This window comes from Chiloscyllium punctatum, chromosome X (genome assembly GCF_047496795.1).
Source record: "Chiloscyllium punctatum isolate Juve2018m chromosome X, sChiPun1.3, whole genome shotgun sequence".
In the NCBI taxonomy this organism is placed as follows: domain Eukaryota; kingdom Metazoa; phylum Chordata; class Chondrichthyes; order Orectolobiformes; family Hemiscylliidae; genus Chiloscyllium; species Chiloscyllium punctatum.
Window position 1 is genome coordinate 23279903 of NC_092791.1, and position 22537 is coordinate 23302439.

The following is a 22537-nucleotide window of genomic DNA, read 5'->3' on the forward strand; positions in this document are numbered from 1 at the left end:
TAGGTGCATTAGTCAGGGGTAAATGTGGAGTAATAAGGGAATGGGTCTGGGTGGGTTAATCTTCAGACGGTTGGTGTGGACTTGTTGAGCAGAAGGGCCTTTTTCCACACTGTAGAGATTCCAATTCTAAAATATCAAAAATCATACTACTGGTTTTTCAAGTTGAGGTAGTGACAGAATTACAATTAGAAGCAGTGTTTTATTGCTTCAAAAACTGTCGAATTTTGCTCAGAGTCTACATTGAAGAAGTATTTTGGACAATGGCCATTGCTCACAATCACATCAAAAAATTTTCCACATAAAAGCCAAGTAATTATAGGTAGTCTGAAGATGTGCTTTGATGTAACACCATAAGTGTGACAAGGAAAAGGTAAGACAAATGCAAAGTACATTTAAAGTTAATTGTTTCTCTGAGCCAATTAATAGGCTGGCTTTAATCATAAAATCATAGAATTCCTGCTGTGTGAGAGTAGGCCGTTTGGCCCATCAAGTCCACACTGACCCTCCAAAGAGCATCCCACCCAGACCCAACTCCTACCCGATCTCTGTAACCCTGCATTTCCCAGGGCACATTTCTGCACACGATGGGCAATTTGGCATGGCCAATCCACCTAACCTGCACATCTTTGGACTGTGGGAGGAGACCAGAGCACCTGGAGAAAACCAGTGCAGACCCAGGGAGAGTGTGCAAACTCCACACATTTAGTCACCCGAAGGTGGAATCAAACCCCAGTGCCTGGCGCTGTAAGGCAGCAGTGCTAACCACTGAGTCGCCGTGCCACCCATAAATGTTTCATTTAAATCTTTCATTTGTTGCCTTCTTGTAATTGCTTTCTTGCTCTTGACGTAAAGCTACATCTCAGATCGAATAGTTCATATTAAATAATAATTAAAATCAAAACTCCTATACCATACCTTCCCTGACAAGTCACTGTGAAATCCACAGCATTTTGCTGCATCTCTGCCACTGATCCTGGCACCACGTTTGATATTTGCACAATTTCCACACTTTCAATGCCCTCTGAAAGAAAGAAAACACAAAACGAACCATTAAGCCAGCAATAGCCTATCCTAGCATCTTTTCCGATAAGATCCCTGGGATACGATTTGTCTCACAGTACAGGGGTAGAAAATCCAATTAATCTTGGCTATACTGATAGGTTTGAGTGTAAGGATCACCTGGTAAAACCAGCAGTAGAACTAGGGAAATGGCACAAACATAAGTTTGAGATTATAACATTGATGCAAAGCCTTTATTGACATAATCCATTGAAAGTTCTGTTAATACTCATTTGGTAGGACAAAAAATAAGAATGAAAAAGACATTTGTTTGAAGTTATTTTTGCCCTGTGCTCATTTGTACTCATCAAGAATGCCATTGTAAAGGGGAATGATATATTATGCTGTATAACAAGCTTGATGATTGGTTGGCAAGTGGATTGTGATTGGTAGAGGTATTTCCATTGACAATGTACAAGTTAGGTGATGGTTGACAGTTAACCACCAAGGTTTATTTAAATTTAAACCATGCAGGCTGTCATTGGCCAAAATATTGACCTAGGCAATGATCCAGAGAATGGTTGTCACTTATTTTCTTAAAAACAGGAGCAATTGAGAAAGCTTGTAGCCTTACATGGTACACATCTGCTAAGGAAATATGGGAAAGTGCTTGACTACAAGGGAAGGGGGGGGGGGCATTTGTTCAGAACAATTGGAGACATCTGTTCTTAGTGTCAATGGATCGCAGTTAATAAGGTGGTAACATTTGTTCACTTGTGGAATGTGTGGCAGGACTTCCTTCTCATGCCAGGGACTGGAAGCGCACATATTTCACAGTGGGATGTTGGATAACTAAACATTTGGTTATATCAAAGACTCTTAACAAAACTCATACTGAATAGGAAAATAACTTGTAATTTAATAAGCTGAGTGGAATATGCACTTAATGGAACACTACTGATACATTTTCATGTATACCACACTGAGCAGATTTGAATTTATGAAGCTCAGCTCCCTCATCTTGACTGTGCTGGGAAGTGAATGTCTCACTACCCTTACAGGCTAGGAAAACACAAAGGCTGAACCTGACATAGTAAGAAAGTTGGAAGATGTTCATGTGTGAGAACGAGAGAGAAAAAAATGCTTCTGTAAATTGCATTCACTGACTGAAGGGTTCAAAGGACACAGAGAGAGAGAGAAGAGACCAGGACGGAAGCTGGTGGAAAGATTAACTCTTTGTTGTCTGATTTGAGTGAACACTGGCTTGTGGTGGATTAAATGTTTGAGTGTTGTCCCCTGGAGCTCGAGATCTGGGAATGTTATGAATTTAAGTTGCATTCTGGGAATCTAAGATGATTTTACAAGAAACAGCCATTTTGTAGGACAATGATACTGGACATGTTAGCTGAGCGAGGTGACCCCATGACCTTTCCACATAGTGTTTAGACTAATCCCTCGTTATGATGTACTGTTAAAAGGGAAAGTTATCTAACCAAAGCAATCAGCCATTTGGACCTGGCTAGATCAAGGTTTCCCACTTTGATGTGCATGTAGCTGAAATAGTCAAGTGTACACACACCTGTCAATGCGTTTCTCTTCCTCTGCAAACATTTGCAGTTTTATTGCTGCTTATCTGATAAAGGACATGTGGTGTTTTTGTAATTTTAATACCAATTTCTGTATAAAGCCAGTTTGTTTGCAGCAATAAGGGGAGTAGCCTGAGCGAGCTCTTAGGGGTAAGAGCTCACGCCACTACTCTGCTCATTGTTTTAGAACCTTAGCTCAAGCCTGGCTTGTAGGTATCTATGTTATTGTGTAATAACATAGATACCGTTGGTAAATAAAGACAATAATTTGAACTAAACTGTTTTTAAGAGGTTTATATTCCAAACTATCACAGAGTATGATCTCCGGGACGAACCAAGAGAGGCCATAGGTCAAGTCCGTCAGGGATTCCCTGAGCCATCTTGAATAGGTACTTTAACACAATGTGTGCACATGTTACTTCTGTCTTCTGTCTGCAAAGTACAGGACCTTGTATATTAATAGACATATCTTCCAGTACGTAGAAGTGTACCACACTGCAGGCTGACTGACAATCTCAAATTAATTGTCAGTATAATTATTAAATATTCAGGATTGTTTAGTAAATGTTATCCAATCACAGAATCATATCTATTGTTGAACACTATGTTGTGAGTTTAACAAGTGCAGGTTGGTTGGGTCTGGTCAGTATCTTGTCTGTTGTGGAGAGGGACATGCTGTTTGATATGATCTGTCAATTTTTGGGACATATGCTCTACATACCTAGTATCACACCAACACTGAAATACATCGACCACATTACTCACTTATGTGTTAGATCGAACATCTTCTTGGTTTGACAACAGCACCCTATCAGTGGTGACCACTACTCATGTTACTACTGCCACCTATTGCTCAAAGTTTTGAAATGTCTTATCCTGAAGCTAGCTCTATTATTGTTTTGCAACCATTTCGGCTGATCTGACCTTTCAATGCAATTGCATATTGAAATGGGATCCAGGCGGCACAAACACAATTGACTTATCACAGTTTGATTTATTGAATGTATTGCACTGTTTATTTTAATGCAAAAGCTGTTACTTAATGCCAGTTTTAAAAACAAAATAGCAAAGTGATATTGCTGTTTGTTTCTTTTCAAAGTTCAAAGTTTTATTGCTTCAAAAACTGTCAAAGCTTGCTTGGAATTTACATTGAAGACTGTTTTGAACAATGGTCATTACTAACCATTATACCAGAAATTCTCCAAATACAAGCCAGATAATCATAGGTAGTCTGAAGGCGAAGTGCTGTGATGTACCAAAAAACTATTAGCATGACAACAAAAGGGTATGCCAAATGCAAAATATATAATTCACTGGAAATCTGAAGTAAAACAGTAAATGCTGGAAATGCTCAGCAGGTCAGGCAACATCAATGGAAAAAGAAAGAGTTGACCTTTCAACTGATTATGGATGTGGCTCTGCACCCTCCCAATGGTAGCCAGTTTGATGGGAGGTAACCAGAGTCTAGGTGCTGTCCCGTAAGGAGCATGAAAAAGAATGCCTCTCTGAGCCCTTTGTGTACATTTCAAAGTAATATGGTACTTCACATTGTTTAGAATTTAACATTGAACAGTCTTGGAAGCTGTTAGGAGTTAATTTTGGTTGAAGCAATATCTACTTATTAGTGGAGATATCTATTTGAATGTCTTGATCTCACTCACGGACAATATTGACAGTGGTACTGAAGGTGCCATAGCGGTAGATAAGGCAGTTATCTGCTGGATCCTCAATAGCCTGTCGTTTCACCACTATCAGTCCTTCATTTGTGTCCATCGTAGTTGTCTCACTCTCTGGAATCGGCATTGTGGCAGATAGAGCTGTAGATTCAATTATGAAAAAACACAGCTGGTAAATTGATGACATGGCAATTGCCTTCATGCATTTACATGTTGTGATTATGTTGCTGAAGATTTCAGAGAATTTCAAGAGTATAAAACAATACTGCAAGTATTTTCAATATGGATTAAAAAGAAACCCTAAGTTGCAGTAAATTCAGATCTCCAAATTTCCAGTTTTCAGTTATACCACACAGTATGATTGGACTGTACAAAAACATCATTTCAACAAATTTATGATATTGGTTTACATCAGTTGGTTATTATTGGTCATTGGAGCATGAGATTCAGATTTACTCAAGAATTTGCATTTTAGGTTTTCTAAGCAATTAAATATCTCCAAAAATAGTGTAAGACTTACTGGTTGATTGGTCTGAAACATTGATTGCTGCATTTATGTCTTCATCAGAGGGAGGGGTTGTTGAGTTTATAGCTTCATCAGAGACAGGGGTTGCCGCATTTATAGCTTCATCAGAGACAGGGGTTGCCGCATTTATAGCTTGTTCTGAGACAGCGATTGCTGCATTTATTGCGTCATCAGAGACAGGGGTTGCTGCATTTATTGCATCATCGGAGACAAGGGTTGCCGCATTTATAGCTTCATCAGAGACAGGGGTTGTCGCATTTATAGCTTGTTCTGAGATAGCGATTGCTGCATTAATTGCATCATCAGAGACAGGGGTTGCTGCATTTATTGCGTCACCAGAGACAGGGGTTGCTGCATTGCTTGCATCATCAGAGACAGGGGTTGCCGCATTTATAGCTTCATCAGAGACAGGGGTTGCCGCATTTATAGCTTCATCAGAGACAGGGGTTGCCGCATTTATAGCTTGTTCTGAGACAGTGATTGCTGCATTTATTGCATCATCAGAGTCAAGGGTTACAGGACTGATGGTAGATGAAGTAACTGGAATAGGGTCTCCTGGCGAACTGGGGAATATTATGATTGTCTGCTGCTCAGAAGGCGGTACTGGGGAATCAGGCAGTAGAGTTGATACAGCAACAGGTTCAACTGTTGGTGGCTGAGGAGGAGCTGTATTTCCTATGGAAAAGATTAAAACATAGTTCGAAAGTCCAAATTATTTGTCAGATGTAGTAGAAAGCAAATTTTGAATTTCAATTTAACTTGAGTATTCAATAAACATACCTTAACTTGCTAATATTCTATATTCAATCCTTTTAAAAAACTAGGCTGTATGAATATTGACAGAAAACTATTGAAGAAATAAAGCTTTTAATATCCATATTTAGTATAGATAGAGTTTTTCACATCAAATAATGCCTTTCTTTAGTAGTCAAGCTTTTTGTTATTCATCCACAGGATGTGGGCATCACTGGCAAGACTGGCATTCATTATCCATCCATAATTGCTCCAAACAGAGTGGCTTGCTCAGCCATCACAGTGGACATTACCACATTACTGTGGGTCTGAGTCACATGTTGGTCAAGCCAGGTGAGGTCAGCAAATTTCTTTCCCGAAAGAACTTCAGTGAACCACATGGATTTCACAACAATCCAGTAGTTTCACGATCGTGAATACTAGCTTTCTAATTCTGGGTTTATTTATTGACTGGAGTTAAGTTCACCAGTTGCTGATTTGGTAACTGAACTCCTGTCTCTGGATCATAAATCCAGCCTTCTCAATTACTCATCCAGCAAAATTAATGCTGTGCTAGTGTTCTCAGTCAATGTGTTGTTTGGAAATTACCTCAAATGGTTATTCAACAGAAGATTACTAGTTATTTAAACGTATTTAAGCAGGCAAGTTCCCTAACCAAGCTACCTAGTGTGCAGTGAACTAAAACTGTCCATTTACTTTTAAGGAGAAGGAAAAGAAAGACAGGCAGACAAATTTTGACAAATCACATTCAAATTGTGCTTCCACTGGTTGAAAGACTTTATTTGCAATCATTGTGATATAATGTTACTAGAATGCTTTCCTTGCCATCAAAAAGGTTGGTTACTGTATCAGTGAATGGGAGAACCTCAACAAAAATAGCTTGATTCAAACAGGACTGAGTTTGGCTACATCACATTACAATATTTAACCAGTAAAAAAGATAGCTATATATATTTAAAACCCAGAAACAGATCACCGCTGCTGAGACAATAAACTGCACCCTTACACAAACATGTTGCACAATAGTTTGACCTTATGACTTTGATTGTGCCTCCAAACAATTTAAATCGGAACAAGAGTAGACCATTTGGCCCCTTGAGGTTGCTTCTCCATTCAAAAAGATCATGAATAATCTGATAGTAGCCTTAACTCTGCTTTCCTGCCTGTCCTCCATAACCCTGTACTCCCTCATTGATCAAAAATCTGTCTAACTCATTCAATGACCCAACCTCCAGCACACGATGTGAAAAGAGAATGCCAAAGACCAGTGACCCTTGGAGAGAAGAAATTCCTTCTCACTTAGTGGTATTTCTAGTTTTGGAGATAAATAAAGCTAATGCTTCAACATTCTAGAAGATAAATTCCCTATATCTAACCCATCACCAAGACCACCTGTTACTTCTACATCTATAACACTACTCATGTCTGCCCCAGCCTTAGCTCATCTGCTGCTGAAATTTTCATCCATATCATGGTTACCTCCAAAATCAACTATTTCTAATGCTTTCCTGCCAAGCCTGCAATCCTTCATAAACTTGAGTTAATTCAAACCTCTGTTGCCCCTATCCTAACTCATGCTAAGTCTTGTTCACTCATCACCCCATGCTGGTTTATTTACATTGGCTGCCAGTCCGGTAAAACCTAAAATTTTAGAAGTCCTATCCTTGTTTTCAAATCCAGGGTCTTATCCCCTCCTATCTCTGTAATTTCTTCCAGTCTTATAAGACTTCACAATCTCTGTGCTCTTATGCATACCCAATTTTCACCTCACTAATGATCATGATTTACTCCTGAGCAGTGAAATTCTTCCCCCCAACCTCTCTTTCCCCCTTATTTCCTGCAAGCTGCTCTTTGAAACCTTTGACCAACTGTTTAGTTGTTTTCCCAGTGGCTTGGCATCAACTTGTTTGATAACACTAATATGAAGTGCCTTGGGAAGGTTTAAGACATTGAGGGTGCTATATAAATGCAAGTTTTTATTCATACTTTTCCCATGAAGAGTTTGAATATGGGCCTTTCAGAACTGACATAACAGAAACCCAGATTACTGTTTCCTTTACTCAGTTTTCATGGTTACTTTTTGCAGCTAAGAGTGAACTATGAACCATGTCAGTTTGGTCCTACTGTTTATTACCCTGGATTGCTCCTACCTGTAGCAACCTCCTGTGTAGTAGGCTCACTAGTTACTGAGGATACAATCAGATCAGAGGTCACAACAGAGGATCCTATGAGAGACAGAGGTGATGAGGGGTCAGAGGTTATAGTTGAGATCATTGGAGTTGAATTCCCAATAGTCGGGTTGGCTGTGCTACACACAGTTGATGGGATGGCAGCCTGTAGGAATACTTGTGGTTTGAATGCTCCTGTTGAAAGGTACGTGTGCGTCACTGTGTGGACCCGGGAGATTAGGGTACCACTTCCATCTCCAAAATCCCAAGAGAAGCTGATATCAGCATCTTTTAGATATAGGCTAGGGTCATGGAGTTTAATTCCAAACAGAATAGCCCGGTTCTGTATGAAACTGTTGTCAGCATCATTGAGATCACTAATCTGAGAAATCTCAACAGAGAATGGAATCTGATCTGCATGGAGAAAGAAAATCAAATTAGTACAGAATTCAAAGCTGAAGTTAAAAAAAAAACACTAATATAAATACTAATATCTAACAACTAGTTTTAAAAAGCCACAAGAACGTCTAGTTTCCATTGATAATATCTCAAATTCATCTTAGGAACTGCATTAAAAGATTTTACATGAAAAGCACACTTAAAACAAGTCACACTGACTCAAACTTTACTGAATGCTAAGAACAATTATAATGCTAGGAACATAATTGTGCACTCTCACCTCTGGATAACTTAAGAAGGGAAGGGAATATTTCATTTATTTATTCAAATATATTTCATCATCTCCTACCCTGAGTAAAATATAAGCCATATACTCAGAACCCTAAAGAAAGGAGATTCTTAATGAAGGATCCTCATTATCATTGAGAAGGGGCTTAATTCTGAGAGTTCCAGTATATAATTAGAAACTGGATTTGGTCTACTCTCCTGGTGGAAATATAAAAGCTGATTTTCGATTACCAGTGCAGTCAAGGTTTTTGGCAGCATTGCCAGATTAGCCTGCAGCATGGTAAATTGACTACCCACAGTTTTCCACACTTTGTTTGCAGAATTACTCATAAAGGACCATGTTGCTTAGGTCTTGTGCAGGGAACATGTATTATTCGATAAACTGAAAATCTGGCCATTGGTATAAATAATGATATGGACATATAATGCTAAGCAGCTGTTTAGCTGGACAAATTTGTTTCAGCTTCAGGGTGATTTTAGACATTGATTAGCCTTGTCCAAGATTGATGATGGAGAGAGAGATAACGTGGTTGGCATAAATTAATTGAAAGGAGGCAGAATGCTACAGACTGATAGGTTATGGCAGTCATCTTGTATGACTGGTTTGCAAGTGTGTTCAATTTACAAATCTACCAGAACTGTCTGCTGCATGGTTCTTAAAGGAAACAGTGTAAAGATTAAAGTTGGGTCTTGGGCATATGTATGTTTCATGATTACCTGCTCTTAACATGGTTGAGTTAGATTATGGAGCAGAGTAAAATACTCGACGAATAGCCAAGTTTATTTATAAATTACCTTATGTCACATTGGTACAAGAGTAATGCCATAGACAGGATTTAAACTAGCTGGCAATGTTTCATTGTTCTGAAATTGAATTCTTAAATTTATGTAAATAATTACATTCTAATACTGCTGTTCTTGCTTCTGAAATTTTATTTTCTAATCAAATTCCTAGTTTGAATTAACTGATTAACTCAAATATTAATTGTCAGTCAGAGGAGAGTAAGCAGCATTATACACAATTGTTATTTGCAGTGAGCTTATCAGTAATATAAGAAATCTTTTGTCCATTCTGAACAAAGTGTCAAAACCCTTGCATACAAGGTCATGTTTCAATTGACCTTTGTTTGAAGAAAAGTGCATCCTGAGTTAACTTGTAAATGATCTGGCATTATAAACATAGCCCCCCACCCCAACCTCTGTTTCTCGGTGTCTGCCCCGTCGGATCCCTTTTTTCGTTTCAGTGACCTCAATTAGATCACCCCAAAATCTTCTGTACTCAAGGTCCATCCTCAAAATCAAACTTTCACCCAGGGCTTTGTTTAGTTGAATCTGCAAGTCATTAAGTATGATAAAAACCTGAGGTGACACTACAGATCAGTGCGGAAACATCACATCACACTAATTCCCTTTAATGCATATTCTGCCTCCTCCTAACTTGCAGCCAATTGCTGCTATATTACAAAGTTACGAACAATTCTGTGTGCATTTATTGATTCATTTATTAATGACTTCCATATGTTCATAGAAGAAACATCCATATCATTCCCCTACCTGGGCTATCTGAAAGGAAACAAAATTAACTGAGAAATGGAAACAAAATATCCCTGTTTTGTAGGAACAAGTATTTACAGTCTGAAATTGTTGCCACAAGGAGGTTGTAAAATGCCTATTTGGGATATATTCATCTTGTTCCTCAAACTCATGTTGAGCCTCCCTGGAACAGTGCAGTTGGCCAGGGATCAAAATGAGTGATGCTGCTTCCAAGTTGGTCTCCTCTACATAGACTAGACCAAATTTAAAATTGGGTGAAAGACTTACAGAACACCTCCATTTGTTCACAAGCATGATTCCCAAGTTTCTGGTGGCCTGTTGGTTTAATTTTCCACCTTGCTCTCACACTCACGTCTCTGACTTTGGCCTGCTGCACTGTTCCAGTGAGGATCAACGTGAGCTCAAGGAACAGCACCAGCACTTCACCTTTCGACTAAGGACATTACACACAAAGTTGAGCTCAACAATTTCAGACAATTTCATTGTCCCCATTTTGTTTCTTTTGAATTTTTTTGTCCCGCCTCCATTTTCATTAGGACTAACAGTTCTATCATTCAATCTCTCCTGCCTTCCACCCTATCACCGACCTTCCTTTTGTGCTTTTCCCACACACCTGTTGTTCAAAACCTATTACATTTTCTTTCTGCTAAAAGGTTACTGACCTGAAATGTTAGCTCTTGTTTCTCTGTCTACACAAGTGCTGTCTAAACGATAGGTCATTTCCAGCATTTTCTATTTTTATTTCTGATTTCCACCATCTGCAATATTCTGCTTTTCCTTCACAAATTCATACTGACTCTCTTTGATCAGTTCACACTCATCCAAATGCTTAACCACTCTGTCTCTAGTCATAGATTCCAGTAAGTTCCCTACAACTGACAGGTCTAAAGTTACTTGGTTTCTTGCTCCCTCTAAGTGATGCAGCCTCATTCGTTATTTTCCAGTCCTAAAAGCACGATTCCTGAACAAAGTGCACATTAGGAAATTATAAGTAACTATTACAATTTTCTTTGTTTTAATCTATCAGATCAAAACAAATAGGGATTGGAGATTTACCTATCCCATTATTTTCTTCATTCCCATTTTAAAAGTTACATTCAATCCACCAGACTCATTCTGTTGACTAGGATCCCTTATACTGCTGGTATTTTGTTGTCTTCCTTTACTGTGCAGTCAGATACAAAGTGCTTTCCATTTCTTTATTGCCTATTTTTACTGCCTGCAGCTATCTTTAAAGGGCCCATATTCCCCTTTACCTTAAAATAAATATACTTATATAACTTTTGCTGTTAGCTTTGATGTCCCTTGTAAGTTGTTTTGACCTCATATTTGTATCTCATTATGTTCCCTGCATCCACATTGTTTTTTTATAGATTTCCTACCCTCTTCTTTAAATGTTGGAGTTGGGGGGTGGGGGGCTTTATTGGAAAAGTCAGAATTTATTGCCTATTCCTTGTTGGTGTTGAGAAGGAGATTATGGGCATTCCTAAACACTTTCGTTATATATGAAGTTATTACCAAAATGCTATTAGGTCGGGTGTTGTAGGATGTTAATCCAGTGACAATGAACAAATGGCAATGTATTTCCAAGGCAGGACAATGTAAAATTTGGAGAATGCCTTCAGGTATGGATTTGGAGTTTGGTCTTCGAGATCTCTAATTGTCCTTGGAGAAAGTGAGACTGCAGATGCTGGAGATCAGAGTCGAGAGTGCGGTGATGGAAAAGCACAGCAGGTCAGGCAGCATCTGAGGGCTGGAGAATCGACATTTTGGGCAAAAGCCCTTCATCAGGAATCCTCAGATGCTGCCTGACCTGCTGTGTTTTTCCAGCACCACAGTCTCAACTCTAAGTGCCCTTGCTTCCTAGTTAATTTGTTAACCATGGTCAGTTAACTACATAGAGAACCTTTGCCTTTTAGGGATTTGTACTGGTATTGTAATGTACAACATACTCCTTTAAATACTGCCGACCAAATATCTATATAAACATGGGTTACTGTGGCTGAAAGTGAATGTGTTTTGATTGAATTTTCAAAAGCCAACTTCCAAACAGAACCAAACCACATACTTTGTTAAATGGTTTCAGTATCCAATCCAGCCTCTTACCAATGATTGTAAACTGTGAATTAGCTTTTCCGATTGGAATGAATTTCTGGCGTCCACGATAATGATATACAGTCACCTCCATGGTGTAGGAACCTAGTGGGACATCTGTTGTGTCAACAACCACCAGAGATGATGGTCCATCCACAACCTGCTGGTACCTCCCTGATGACAATTCAAAAAAAAAGATCAGTATGCCAGTTCCAGACATCATTTACCCAATCATCAATTTCAAAGTTCTTGATCTGTTCATTCTTTCTATCTTAACAAAGAAAGTTCCAACAAGTATAAGCTTAAGTATCTTTTTCTTAGTCTATTAAAAGTCAATGAGACTTTGTCTGATGCAGCTGAACATCTTCAGAAACCATTGTGCCAGAATTACATATATTACTTTAGATGCAGTTATATCTATTTTAGAGGGATGTATGTATCTGGAGACTGAATCACCTCAACAGCCTTGTTTTCTATGGATTTTGAATACTTGTTAATCATTCCCAACTCATTCCTTGAAAAATATCTGTCTTTTTAGTGTAATATGCATTGTTTCATGTTGCCATTATCAAAAAACACTTATGTAGCCAAATGGAGATCAGCCTTGTGAGCAACTAAAAATCCTGCAATAAATCATCTAACCTCAGTTTCACTGCACAATATATGTGCAGAGTTCATTCAAAATGCCCAACCTTCCTTGCTGACTCATATTTTACAGAAATGGAGATCTTGGATAATTCATTCTTAAAAAGCCAAGTTAAATGATTCATTTACCTAGAGTTTGCCATACAAAGATAAATTTGGATCCTTTCCTCTTTGCGATTCTTGGAAAGGGCCTTCCATCTGGAAACATCTTGTCACCATTCTGCCATGTATTATTAGGATACACTGACTCACCAGCAGTTATTTGCGTACCTGTAGAATACACGCAGGCAAATTCATATGCCTCACACATAAAATATCACTAAATATGATGCATTCTTACAATTAATGGGATTTTCCAATCAGCACTCCTGATGAACACAAGGAATACATGGCAGGAAACTTTATACATCCAGCCTGGATTTTTCAAACTACTCATTTTGTGTTGGACAGAAAATCTCAAGCTGGGAAAGGGATAAAATTTCCTCATATGCATTCCTCATGTGCAGAAACACTGAAGTAGAAAATCTTAGCGACTTGAACTGAGTTGATAAGAATTGAATCCACACCATATTAGGCATAAAATCCTTGAAGCTGGAATTCAGTCCTTGGTGTCTTTAGAGATATTTTTTGACAGATAGCTTTCTTGGCAAATACAATACAAGTTTATACAAATGAAACACAACCTTCATGGCCAGCAACTAAATAACATATTACACTTTGCTCCCAAAATGTGTCCATGTAACCCTTCTGCCAATAGCTCACTTTCTATTTACTTGGTGAGTAAAATCTTTAAAATAACATTCCCACATAGAAAAGGCAATCAGAACTTTGAAGTGAACTTCAGATAGTTTTAAATTTATAAGATAGACTTGCATGTAAATGTCTATTCTGATTTCTGAAAAGATTTAGAATAAAGTGAAGTATGCAGTGTTTAAATTTGGAGCAATAACAGTTAAAGCAAATAGGAACACGAATAAGACGCTCAGCCCCATGAACCACTAGTTCATGGCTAGACTGTTACCCGTTTTGATTCCATATCCCTTCGTAACACTAAAATAACAGATTTATAAATCTCAGTTTTAACATTTTCAATTGACCCTAGCCTAAGCCAGCTTTTTCAGGGAGAGGATTTTCCAAATTTTCACAACTCTTTCTGTGGAAAAGTGTTTCTGAACATCACCCTTACCAGCCTGGCTCTGATTCTCTCTGTCTGTCCATCTTACTTGAAGCAACTTAAATACCTCAATTTGATATAGGTTTGCCAACCATCCTGGAATGACTAGGATGGATGATTTGTGATCATAGGCAGCACCATGACCTGGATTGTATATGTTACAGCTATGTTACTGTTACAACACTATCAGAGATCACAAATGTCACTGCTCTCTGTTTCCCCCCCTCCCAATGGCCGGTCCTCAGATCAAGTCATGCATCAGTCCAACCTCTAGTAGAGAGAGAGAGGTAGAGAACAATGAGCCAGCTAGGAGGTAAAGTTACTCAAGGAGTGAGTGATTAAGCCAATGGCAACCACCTGAACTTGTTCCTACTTGCCTTGAAAAGTCATAAATTCCCTGAAAAATTCTACTAGTGTAGCTCCTAAAAAACTTCAGAGGTTCCCGTGCAGATCCTGACTGGAAACAAAAGTCCCTGAGAGTGTGCGACTTGAGGTAAAGAGGGAGTGCTTCTTTTAGTTTCCTTCTTTCTGCGGTTGGGCTAGAACCATTGCATTGATAAGGCCTAAAATCAAGACATCATTATTTATTTCCCCAAGTTCCCTAGCTTCTGTGTCCTTCTCCACAATAAATACTGATGCAAAATGTTTGTTTAGTATCTCACCCATGGTTCCACGCATAGATGGCCACATTGATTTTTAAGGGGTCCTATTCTCTCCCTAATAATTCTTTTGCCCGTAATGTACTTAGAGAATCTCTTTGGATTATCCTTAACTCTATTTGCCAAAACTTCATACTCTTCTAGGGATTTACTCGATCCCGGCTATTCATATGCTTTCTTCTTATTCTTGAGCCTCAATTTCTCTAGTCATTCAGCATTCTCTACACCTACCAGCCTTGCCCCTTCACCCTAAAAGGAACATACTGTCTCTGAACTCTCATTATCTCGTTTTTAAGCATCTCCCATTTCCCAAACATCCCTTTACCTGCGAATAGCCTCCCCCAATCAACGTTTGAAAGTTCCTGTTGAATACTGTCAAAATTGGCCCTACTCCAATTTAGAACTTTACCTTTTTGATCCGGTCAATCCTTTTCCATCGTTATTTTAAAACTAATAGAATTATGGTGACTGGCCCCAAAGTGCTCCCCCACTGCCCTACCTTATTTCCCAACAGAAGGTCAAGTATTGCTCCTTCTTTAGTGGGTATATCCATATATTGAATAAGAAAGTTTTCTCGTGCACAAATTCCTCCCCATCCAAGCCTTTAATAATATGATAGTCCCAGTCTATGTTTGGAAAGTTAAAATCCCTTAGTATTACAACCTTTTTTCTTTCACATATCTGGGGTCTCCTTGCACATTTGTTTCTCAATTTTCTTCTGATTATTGGGGGCCTATAATACAATCCCAACAAGGTGATCATCCCTTTCTTATTTTTAATTTCCACCCATATAACTTCACTGGACAATCTCCCAAGAATATCGTGCCTAATTACATCCATAATGTTGTCCCTAACCAAAAACGCCAATCTTCCTAATGTCTTGCCTCCCTTTCCATCCTTCCTGGCACATCTATACCCCAGAACATCAAGCTGTCCATCCCTGAGCTGCATTTCTATAATAACTGATATCCCAGTTTCATGTTCCCAACCATGCCCTAAGTTCATCTGTCTTACCTTTCAGGCCTCTTGTATTGAAGCAAATGCAGTTTAATTTATCAGTCTTACCTCATTCTCTGTAAAGCTCTTGTCTGCCTTGACTGTTAGACTTGCTCCCCCTTATCTACAGAACCAGCCTCAGACTTTTCTCTTTTCTCACTATTGCTTTGGTTCCCTCCCACCACCCCACCCCCACTTACTAGGTTAAAGCCTCCTGAGTAGCACCAGCAAATTTCCCTGCAAAAATATTGGTCTCCTTCCAATTCAGGTAAAACCCGTTTCTCTTATACGGGTCATTTCTACCCCAATGGTCCAAAAATGTGAATTTTTGCCCTCTGTATCAGCTCCTCATCCATGCATTCATCTGGTCCATCCTCCTATTCCTATTCTCACGAGCATCTGGCACTGGCAATAGCCCAGATATTACCACCCTCAAGGACCTACTAATTTAAATCATAATACTATTCTGATTAGCTAAACCATTCCAAATCCTGTTATCGTTTGATATGGCTGCTGGTCATTTTCAGCTATTTATTCAGCAAAAGATCTTACCATTTAAAGTACAGTTTTCAGTCCAAACAATCTCACCATCAGCCTGGATGGTCTGATTCTGAGGGAATTTCAAGTTAATGTAGAATGTGGCTTTAGCACCAGTTAAAGTGGGGGCATCGTTGTTAACTTCAAGTGAAATTGGACCACCTGTGAATAAGGAGAAAATCTGAATGTGCAGCACTTAAACATGTAGATTACTTTTAGGCAAGCCCATGAGCTGTCCACAAACCTTGGCTACTTGTCCTTAGAACAACAAGAACTGGTGGAAGATGTGTTTATAAACAGAATGAATAGTATCCCATTAGGATCTTGATCTTCATGGCACCACTAACCCACACTTTCAGGGCAGTGTCCATCTGCTTTGAACTAACCGAGAGATTGTACATGGGTTAGGTTCAACATCTAGTTGTTGCAATATTTCAAATTGATCTTGGAATTGTTTGCATACTTACAAATGAACTTGTTTTCTCAATTATTTATTAAAAGCAACAATAGTTGCTCCATTTTGCACAGATCCCCAGATCCATTCCGCTGATGCACAAAAACTCAGACAAGGGATGATGCTCCAGCTATGAGACATAGGTTTTTGAATACCTACACCAAAGAAACTTGGCAGTAGTATTAAAATAAATATATAAATCTTTCAGGGATCTACTGCATATTAAAAATAATGTGTCATGCGAGGAATCCAAAGCTACTGTACCAATAGGTGGTACTATCAATATAATGTTACATGCTAAGTAGAGAATGTGGTCACGTTCAAATTCCTAAACCTCTGGCAATGCAGGCACTTAATTCTTCCTTATTTTTGTGTTTTATATTCTCTGGTTTGTCTTTTTTGAAATTTGTGCACCAGGAAGTTTGGAAAGGACTATTTTTAATATCGTTACCGCATTATTTGAATTCTAAATTAGAACATCAAGATTGATTAGTGTGAACAACCTGAGATATCAACAACTTGCATGTACATAATATTGTGAAATGTCCCAAAACACTTCACAGGAACATTATCAGACATCAAGCCAACAAGGAAATAGTAGGAGATATGATCAAAACCGTGGTCAAAGAAATAGCATCTTTTAATTGGAGAGGTGAAGGGGCAGGGATGGTTGGATAGGGTATTCCAGAGTTTAGGCCTGAAGAGCTAATGGCATGGCCATCAATTATGGGATTAAGGAAGAGGGGGATCCACAAGAGCTCAGAATTGTAGGTATACAGAGTTCTTGGAGCGTTATGGGGCAGGAGACATTGACAGAGATAGGAAGGATTGAGCATAAAGGAAAGAGAATGCACATGAGCAAGGAAAGAATGAAGGATTGAACAAAGTTCAGTTGGACAGGAAAGATACAGTCAGTCAATGGGGTGCTGTGAATGGAAAATGGGGAATATAAAAGGAAAAATGAGGTGCAATTGAGACACAGTGTTTTGCAGAATGGCTTTCCTATCATACTAATAAACCTTTGCTTGACTTAGGATTGAGGCTTTTGTGCAAAGAAATACAAAATTCTTCTATGTCCTGCAAGGAGTGAATAATTCATTAAATTCTGAAGTGCTCAGGCCAGCTTTACTAAGTATTCTAGTATTTACTGATTTTCACAAATCAGTCCAATTTTGACAATCAAAACGTGTAATATACTTCAGTCTCACACTCTCACCTTTCCAACAGTCATGCCATCTAGAGTCCCCATTCTTCCAAATGGGATAAAGATCAGAATTCCAGGATTTGTAGCCCGTTGACTGTCGAGGGGAAAAGTTCTCTTTGTTCCTTCTGTGTCCGTCATTAGGAGACCCTGTCAAAAGACCAAACCACAAAAAGCAATTGAAGGCACAATATTGTATTCTGCTCGACTTTATAATTTATCTTGGAGGGAAACTATCGAGGTTCATTTTGTTTGCCTTCTACGTTTCCTGGTAGTCATATGATCAAACAATAATGGAATTGTTGATTAACAATACAAATTGATCTCAATTAGTCTAAACTAAACCTGGACAAGAGACAAGGAACAGCTCCAAGATACATCTACCCCTAAAATCCTGTTGAATTGACCAAAGGTTAATTTTAATTTGAAATTATTCTGAATTAGCAAATTAGTTTCTTTTGATTGTTTTCATCTTTTCTACTTTCTTTCTCATTTCATTAATTAAGGACATTAAGGACATTAATTCCCACAGTTTATGAGTTTAGGTTTTTTTGCCTGAAGAAACATCAGGCTGTTTGAGGCATGTGATAGATTTCATCTCTAAACATTGTAATATAGCGAGATCCCTGCTGAGAACATCCACATCACATGCCTCCCAAAATCTTCATCTGACTTCGTTCATGTGATGGTCAGCTGAGGAACTTAATCCTGCTTGTTAAAGGGATGTTAGCGAGGACCTGAAACCAAATACTAAGTAAGGTTTGCAACTTTTGTTTTAAACATTCATGCAATTGTACTTCACATTTAGCCTTTTTTTAAAAGCATGCCAGAGCACAGGTTCAAAGAAAAACTGTTATTGTCCACAAAACCTGCAAGGTCTGGTTGGTTCCCAGCTTGTTCCATGACCTACATCATTGTTTTCCATGTTGAGGTTGAATACATAGAACACAGCTTACATATTTAATTAAGTCATTGATACTTATCATTTTCCAGATCTCCTGTAACTTTGTTTTTAATACTACAAAACAAATGTTATCAAAATCACTCCAATCTGAGATCACTCCAGTGATAGCAAGGAGCCAACTCCTCTGTTCAGTAAGTAAACTGGAACTATTAGAAACTGTCAAGAGGCATAAAAACACACCCAGCTTCTGGAGGCAAACTTCTGTGAGCTGCAGAAACCCCAGAAGAATTACAGAAATAATTTTCTGACGTTTTCACAAGTGGGAGAAGCTGGTGGAAGTGCCAGAAAGTTTCTTTTCGGGGTGAACGTTGCCCCATTTTGCACACATTTAAAGGCATTACACATATGTGAAAGGCCCATAACCATGGTGACAAGCTGGCTTGATTAGGCATACATAGCACGTCCCTCATTTCCCTCCTTAAATACAGGTGAGGTGCCAGAGGACTGGAAGATTGCTCATGTTGTCCCCCTGTACAAGAAGGGTAGTAGGGATATTCTGGGTAACTACAGACCAGTGAGCCTGACGTCAGTGGAAGGAAAGTTGCTGGAGAAGGTACTGAGGGATAGGATCTATTTATAATTAGAAAAGAATGGGCTTATCATTGATAGGCAACATGGTTTTGTGCAGGGGAGATCGTGCCTTACCAACTTAATAGAGTTCTTCGAGGAAGTGACCAGGTTGATAGATGAAGGGAAGGGCTGTTGATGTCATACACGTGGACTTTACTAAGGTGTTTGATAAGGTAGACTAATGGAGAAAGTGAAGTCACATGGTGTGCAGGGTGTTCTAGCTAGGTGGATAAAGAACTGGTTGAGCAACAGGAGACAGAGAGTAGTGGTTGAAGGGAGTTTCTCGAAATGGAGAAAGGTGACCAGTGGTGTTCCACAAAGGTCAGTATTGGGGCCACTGTTGTTTGTAATGTACATAAATGATCTGGAAGAGGGCACTGTTGGTATGATCAGCAAGTTTGCAGATGACATGAAGATTGGTGGAGTAGCAGAAAGCATAAGGGACTGTCAGAGAATACAGGAGGATATAGATAGACTGGAGAGTTGAGCGGAAAAGTGGCAGATGGCTTTCAATCCAGACAAATGTGAGGTGATGCATTTAGGCAAGTCTAATTCCAGAGCAAATTATACAATGAATGGAAGAGTCTTGGGAGAAGTTGATGGGCAGAGAGATCTGGGAGTTCTGGTCCATTGTACCCTGAAGGTTGCTGCACAGGTGGATACAGTGGTCATAAGGCATATAGTATGCTTGCCTTCATTGGACAGGGTATTGAGTATAAGAGCTGGCAAGTCATGTTAACATTGTACAGGACATTGATTCGGTTGCAATTAGAATACTGTGCACAGTTCTGGTCGCCACATTACCAAAAGAATGTGGACACTTTGGAGAGGGTGCAGAGAAGGTTTACAAGGACGTTGCCTGATTTGGAAGGTGCTAGCTATGAAGAGAGGTTGAGTAGGTTAGGTTTATTTTCATTAGAAAAAAGGAGATTGAGGGGGGACCTGATTGAGGTTTACAAAATCATGAAGGGTATAGACAGGGTGGATAGAGACAAGCGTTTTCCCAGGGTGAAGGATTCAATAACGAGAGGTCACGCTTTCAAGGTGAGAGGTGGAAAGTTTAAAGGGGATACACTTCATACAGTACTTCACACAGGGGGTGGTCGGCGTTTGGAACGCGTTGCCAGCAGAGGTGGTAGAGGCAGGCACGGTAGATTCATTTAAGATGCGTCCGGACAAATGAATGAGTAGGTGGGGAGCAGAGGGATACAGATGCTTAGGAATTGACCGACAGGTTTAGACAGTACATTTGGAACGGCTCAGGCTTGGAGGGCCGAAGGGCCTGATCCTGGGCTGTAAACTTTCTTTGTTCTTTGTTCTCTGTGTTCTGAAAAAGATGACCAGCCACTGTTGACATGACGTTGGTCGCCTCAATTTGTCTGTCCCACCCCCCCCTCACCCAATCCAACCTATCTCCCTCCAAACTGACTGCACTCCACGTGCTTAGATCCAACCCCAACTTTGTTATTAAGCCTGCTGATAAAGGTGGTGTTGTTGTAGCCTCTATGTTGCAGAGGCTGAATGCCAGCTCTCAGAGACCTCCTATCTTCCCTGGACCATGACCCCACCATGGCACATCAGGCCATTGTATCAGCTACAGTCACTGACCTCATTTCATCTGGCACTCCCCCCTCACGGCCTCCAAGCTAATAGTCCCCCTACCCAGTAGTCCCCCAACCCAGGACAGCTTGCTCCACCTCCTTCTGAAAATCCACATTGTTTCAGCCTGCTCCTGCCACACAGAACTCATCTCTTCCTACTTTTTACTCCGTCTTTTCTCCCTTGGTCCAGTCCCTGCCCATGTACATCTGTGATTCCTCTGACACTTTATGCCAGTTTTAGAATTTCCTGTTTGCAGGCTCCAGCTGCCTTCTCTTTACCATGGACATGCAATGTCTTTTACACATCCATCCCCCACCAAGATGGTCTCAAGGCTCTCTGCTTCTTCCTGGAACAAAGGCCTGAACCGTCCCCACCCACCACCACCCTCCTCTTTTAATTCCTCTCATTTCCTTCAGGTCAGAGGGGTGGCCATGGGTACTTGCATGGGCCCCAGTTATGCCTGTCTCTCTGTGGGGGTATGTGGAACATTCATTACTCCAGTCCTACCCATAACTCTTTCTCCAATATATCGATGATATCATCAGTGCTGCTTCCCTCTCTCATCTGGAATTCGAAATGTTCATCAATTTCGCTTCCAATTTCCACTCCGCCCTCACTTTCACCTGGTCTATCTCTGACTCCTCCCTTCACTTCCTCAACATCTCTGTTTCCATTTCTGGGGATCGACTGGTCATTAGTATCCACTATAAGCCTGCCGACTCCCACAGTTACCTGGACTCTACATCCTCACACCCTGCTTCCTGTAAAGACTCCATTCCATTCTCCCAGTTCCTCCACTTCTGTCGCATCTGTTCCAATGAGGCCAGCTTCAACAAGGGAGCCTCTGAAATGTCCACCGCCTTCTTCAACCGAGGATTCCCCAGCACTGATGTTGATAGGGCCCTTAACCAGGTCTGGCACATCTTCCACCCTCACCCCCTCTCCTCCCTCCCACAACAGCAATAGGGTTCCCCTCGTCCTTACCTACATCCCAACAACATCCACATCCAGATCATCAGCCACCATTTCCACCACCTCCAGTGAGCTGCCACCACCAAAAACATTTTCCCTCCCTTCCCTTATCCACCTTCCACAGAGACCATTCCCTCCAGGACGCCCTGGTCCACTCTTCCTTCACTCCCAACAATCCCCCCACTGCCCCACAGCACCTTCCCCTGCAACCACCAAAGGTGTAACACCTGCCCACTTACCTCCTCCCTTCTCAGTATATAAGGGCCAAAACATACCTTCCAGGTGAAGCAGCGCATTACCTGCACTTCTCATAATCTTGTCTACTGCATTCGCTACTCACAATATGCCCTCCTCTACATTGGGGAAATGAAGCATAGACTGGGTGATCGCTTCACAGAACATCTATGTTCTGCCTGCAAAAAAGACCCTGAGCTTCCAGTTGCCTACCATTTCAACACACCACCCTGTTCCCTGACTCTGTCTCAGGCTTGCTGTGGTGCTCAGTGCAACCTGGAAGAACAGCACCTCATTTTCCACTTGGGAACGCTCCAGCCTTCGGGGCTCAATATTGAGTTCAACAATTTTAGGGCTTAAGGCACCTTCTCCCATGTCCTTGTCCTTAACCCAACACCAGATCTTGTTATTCAGAAGGTCTGCTATTACACTCAACCCATTGTTAGCCATTAATAGTCCCATTTGTAGAAGGGTTACATCCAAAAT

General features: G+C 40.1%; 1 protein-coding gene across 2 annotated transcripts in view; it reads right to left on the bottom strand.

Moving 5' to 3' along the window:
• Window positions 1-22537, bottom strand: part of pmela (premelanosome protein a) — a 37136-nt gene that overhangs the window by 9005 nt on the left and 5594 nt on the right. For both annotated transcript variants that reach the window (XM_072567233.1, XM_072567232.1), the window contains exons 2-9: window positions 17725-17859; window positions 16070-16216; window positions 12818-12958; window positions 12056-12217; window positions 7691-8122; window positions 4782-5462; window positions 4247-4402; window positions 916-1021 (exon numbers count right to left, since the gene is read on the bottom strand). In XM_072567233.1, the coding sequence (XP_072423334.1) occupies window positions 916-1021; window positions 4247-4402; window positions 4782-5462; window positions 7691-8122; window positions 12056-12217; window positions 12818-12958; window positions 16070-16216; window positions 17725-17859 (1960 nt within the window). The remainder of the gene's footprint in view (window positions 1-915; window positions 1022-4246; window positions 4403-4781; window positions 5463-7690; window positions 8123-12055; window positions 12218-12817; window positions 12959-16069; window positions 16217-17724; window positions 17860-22537) is intronic.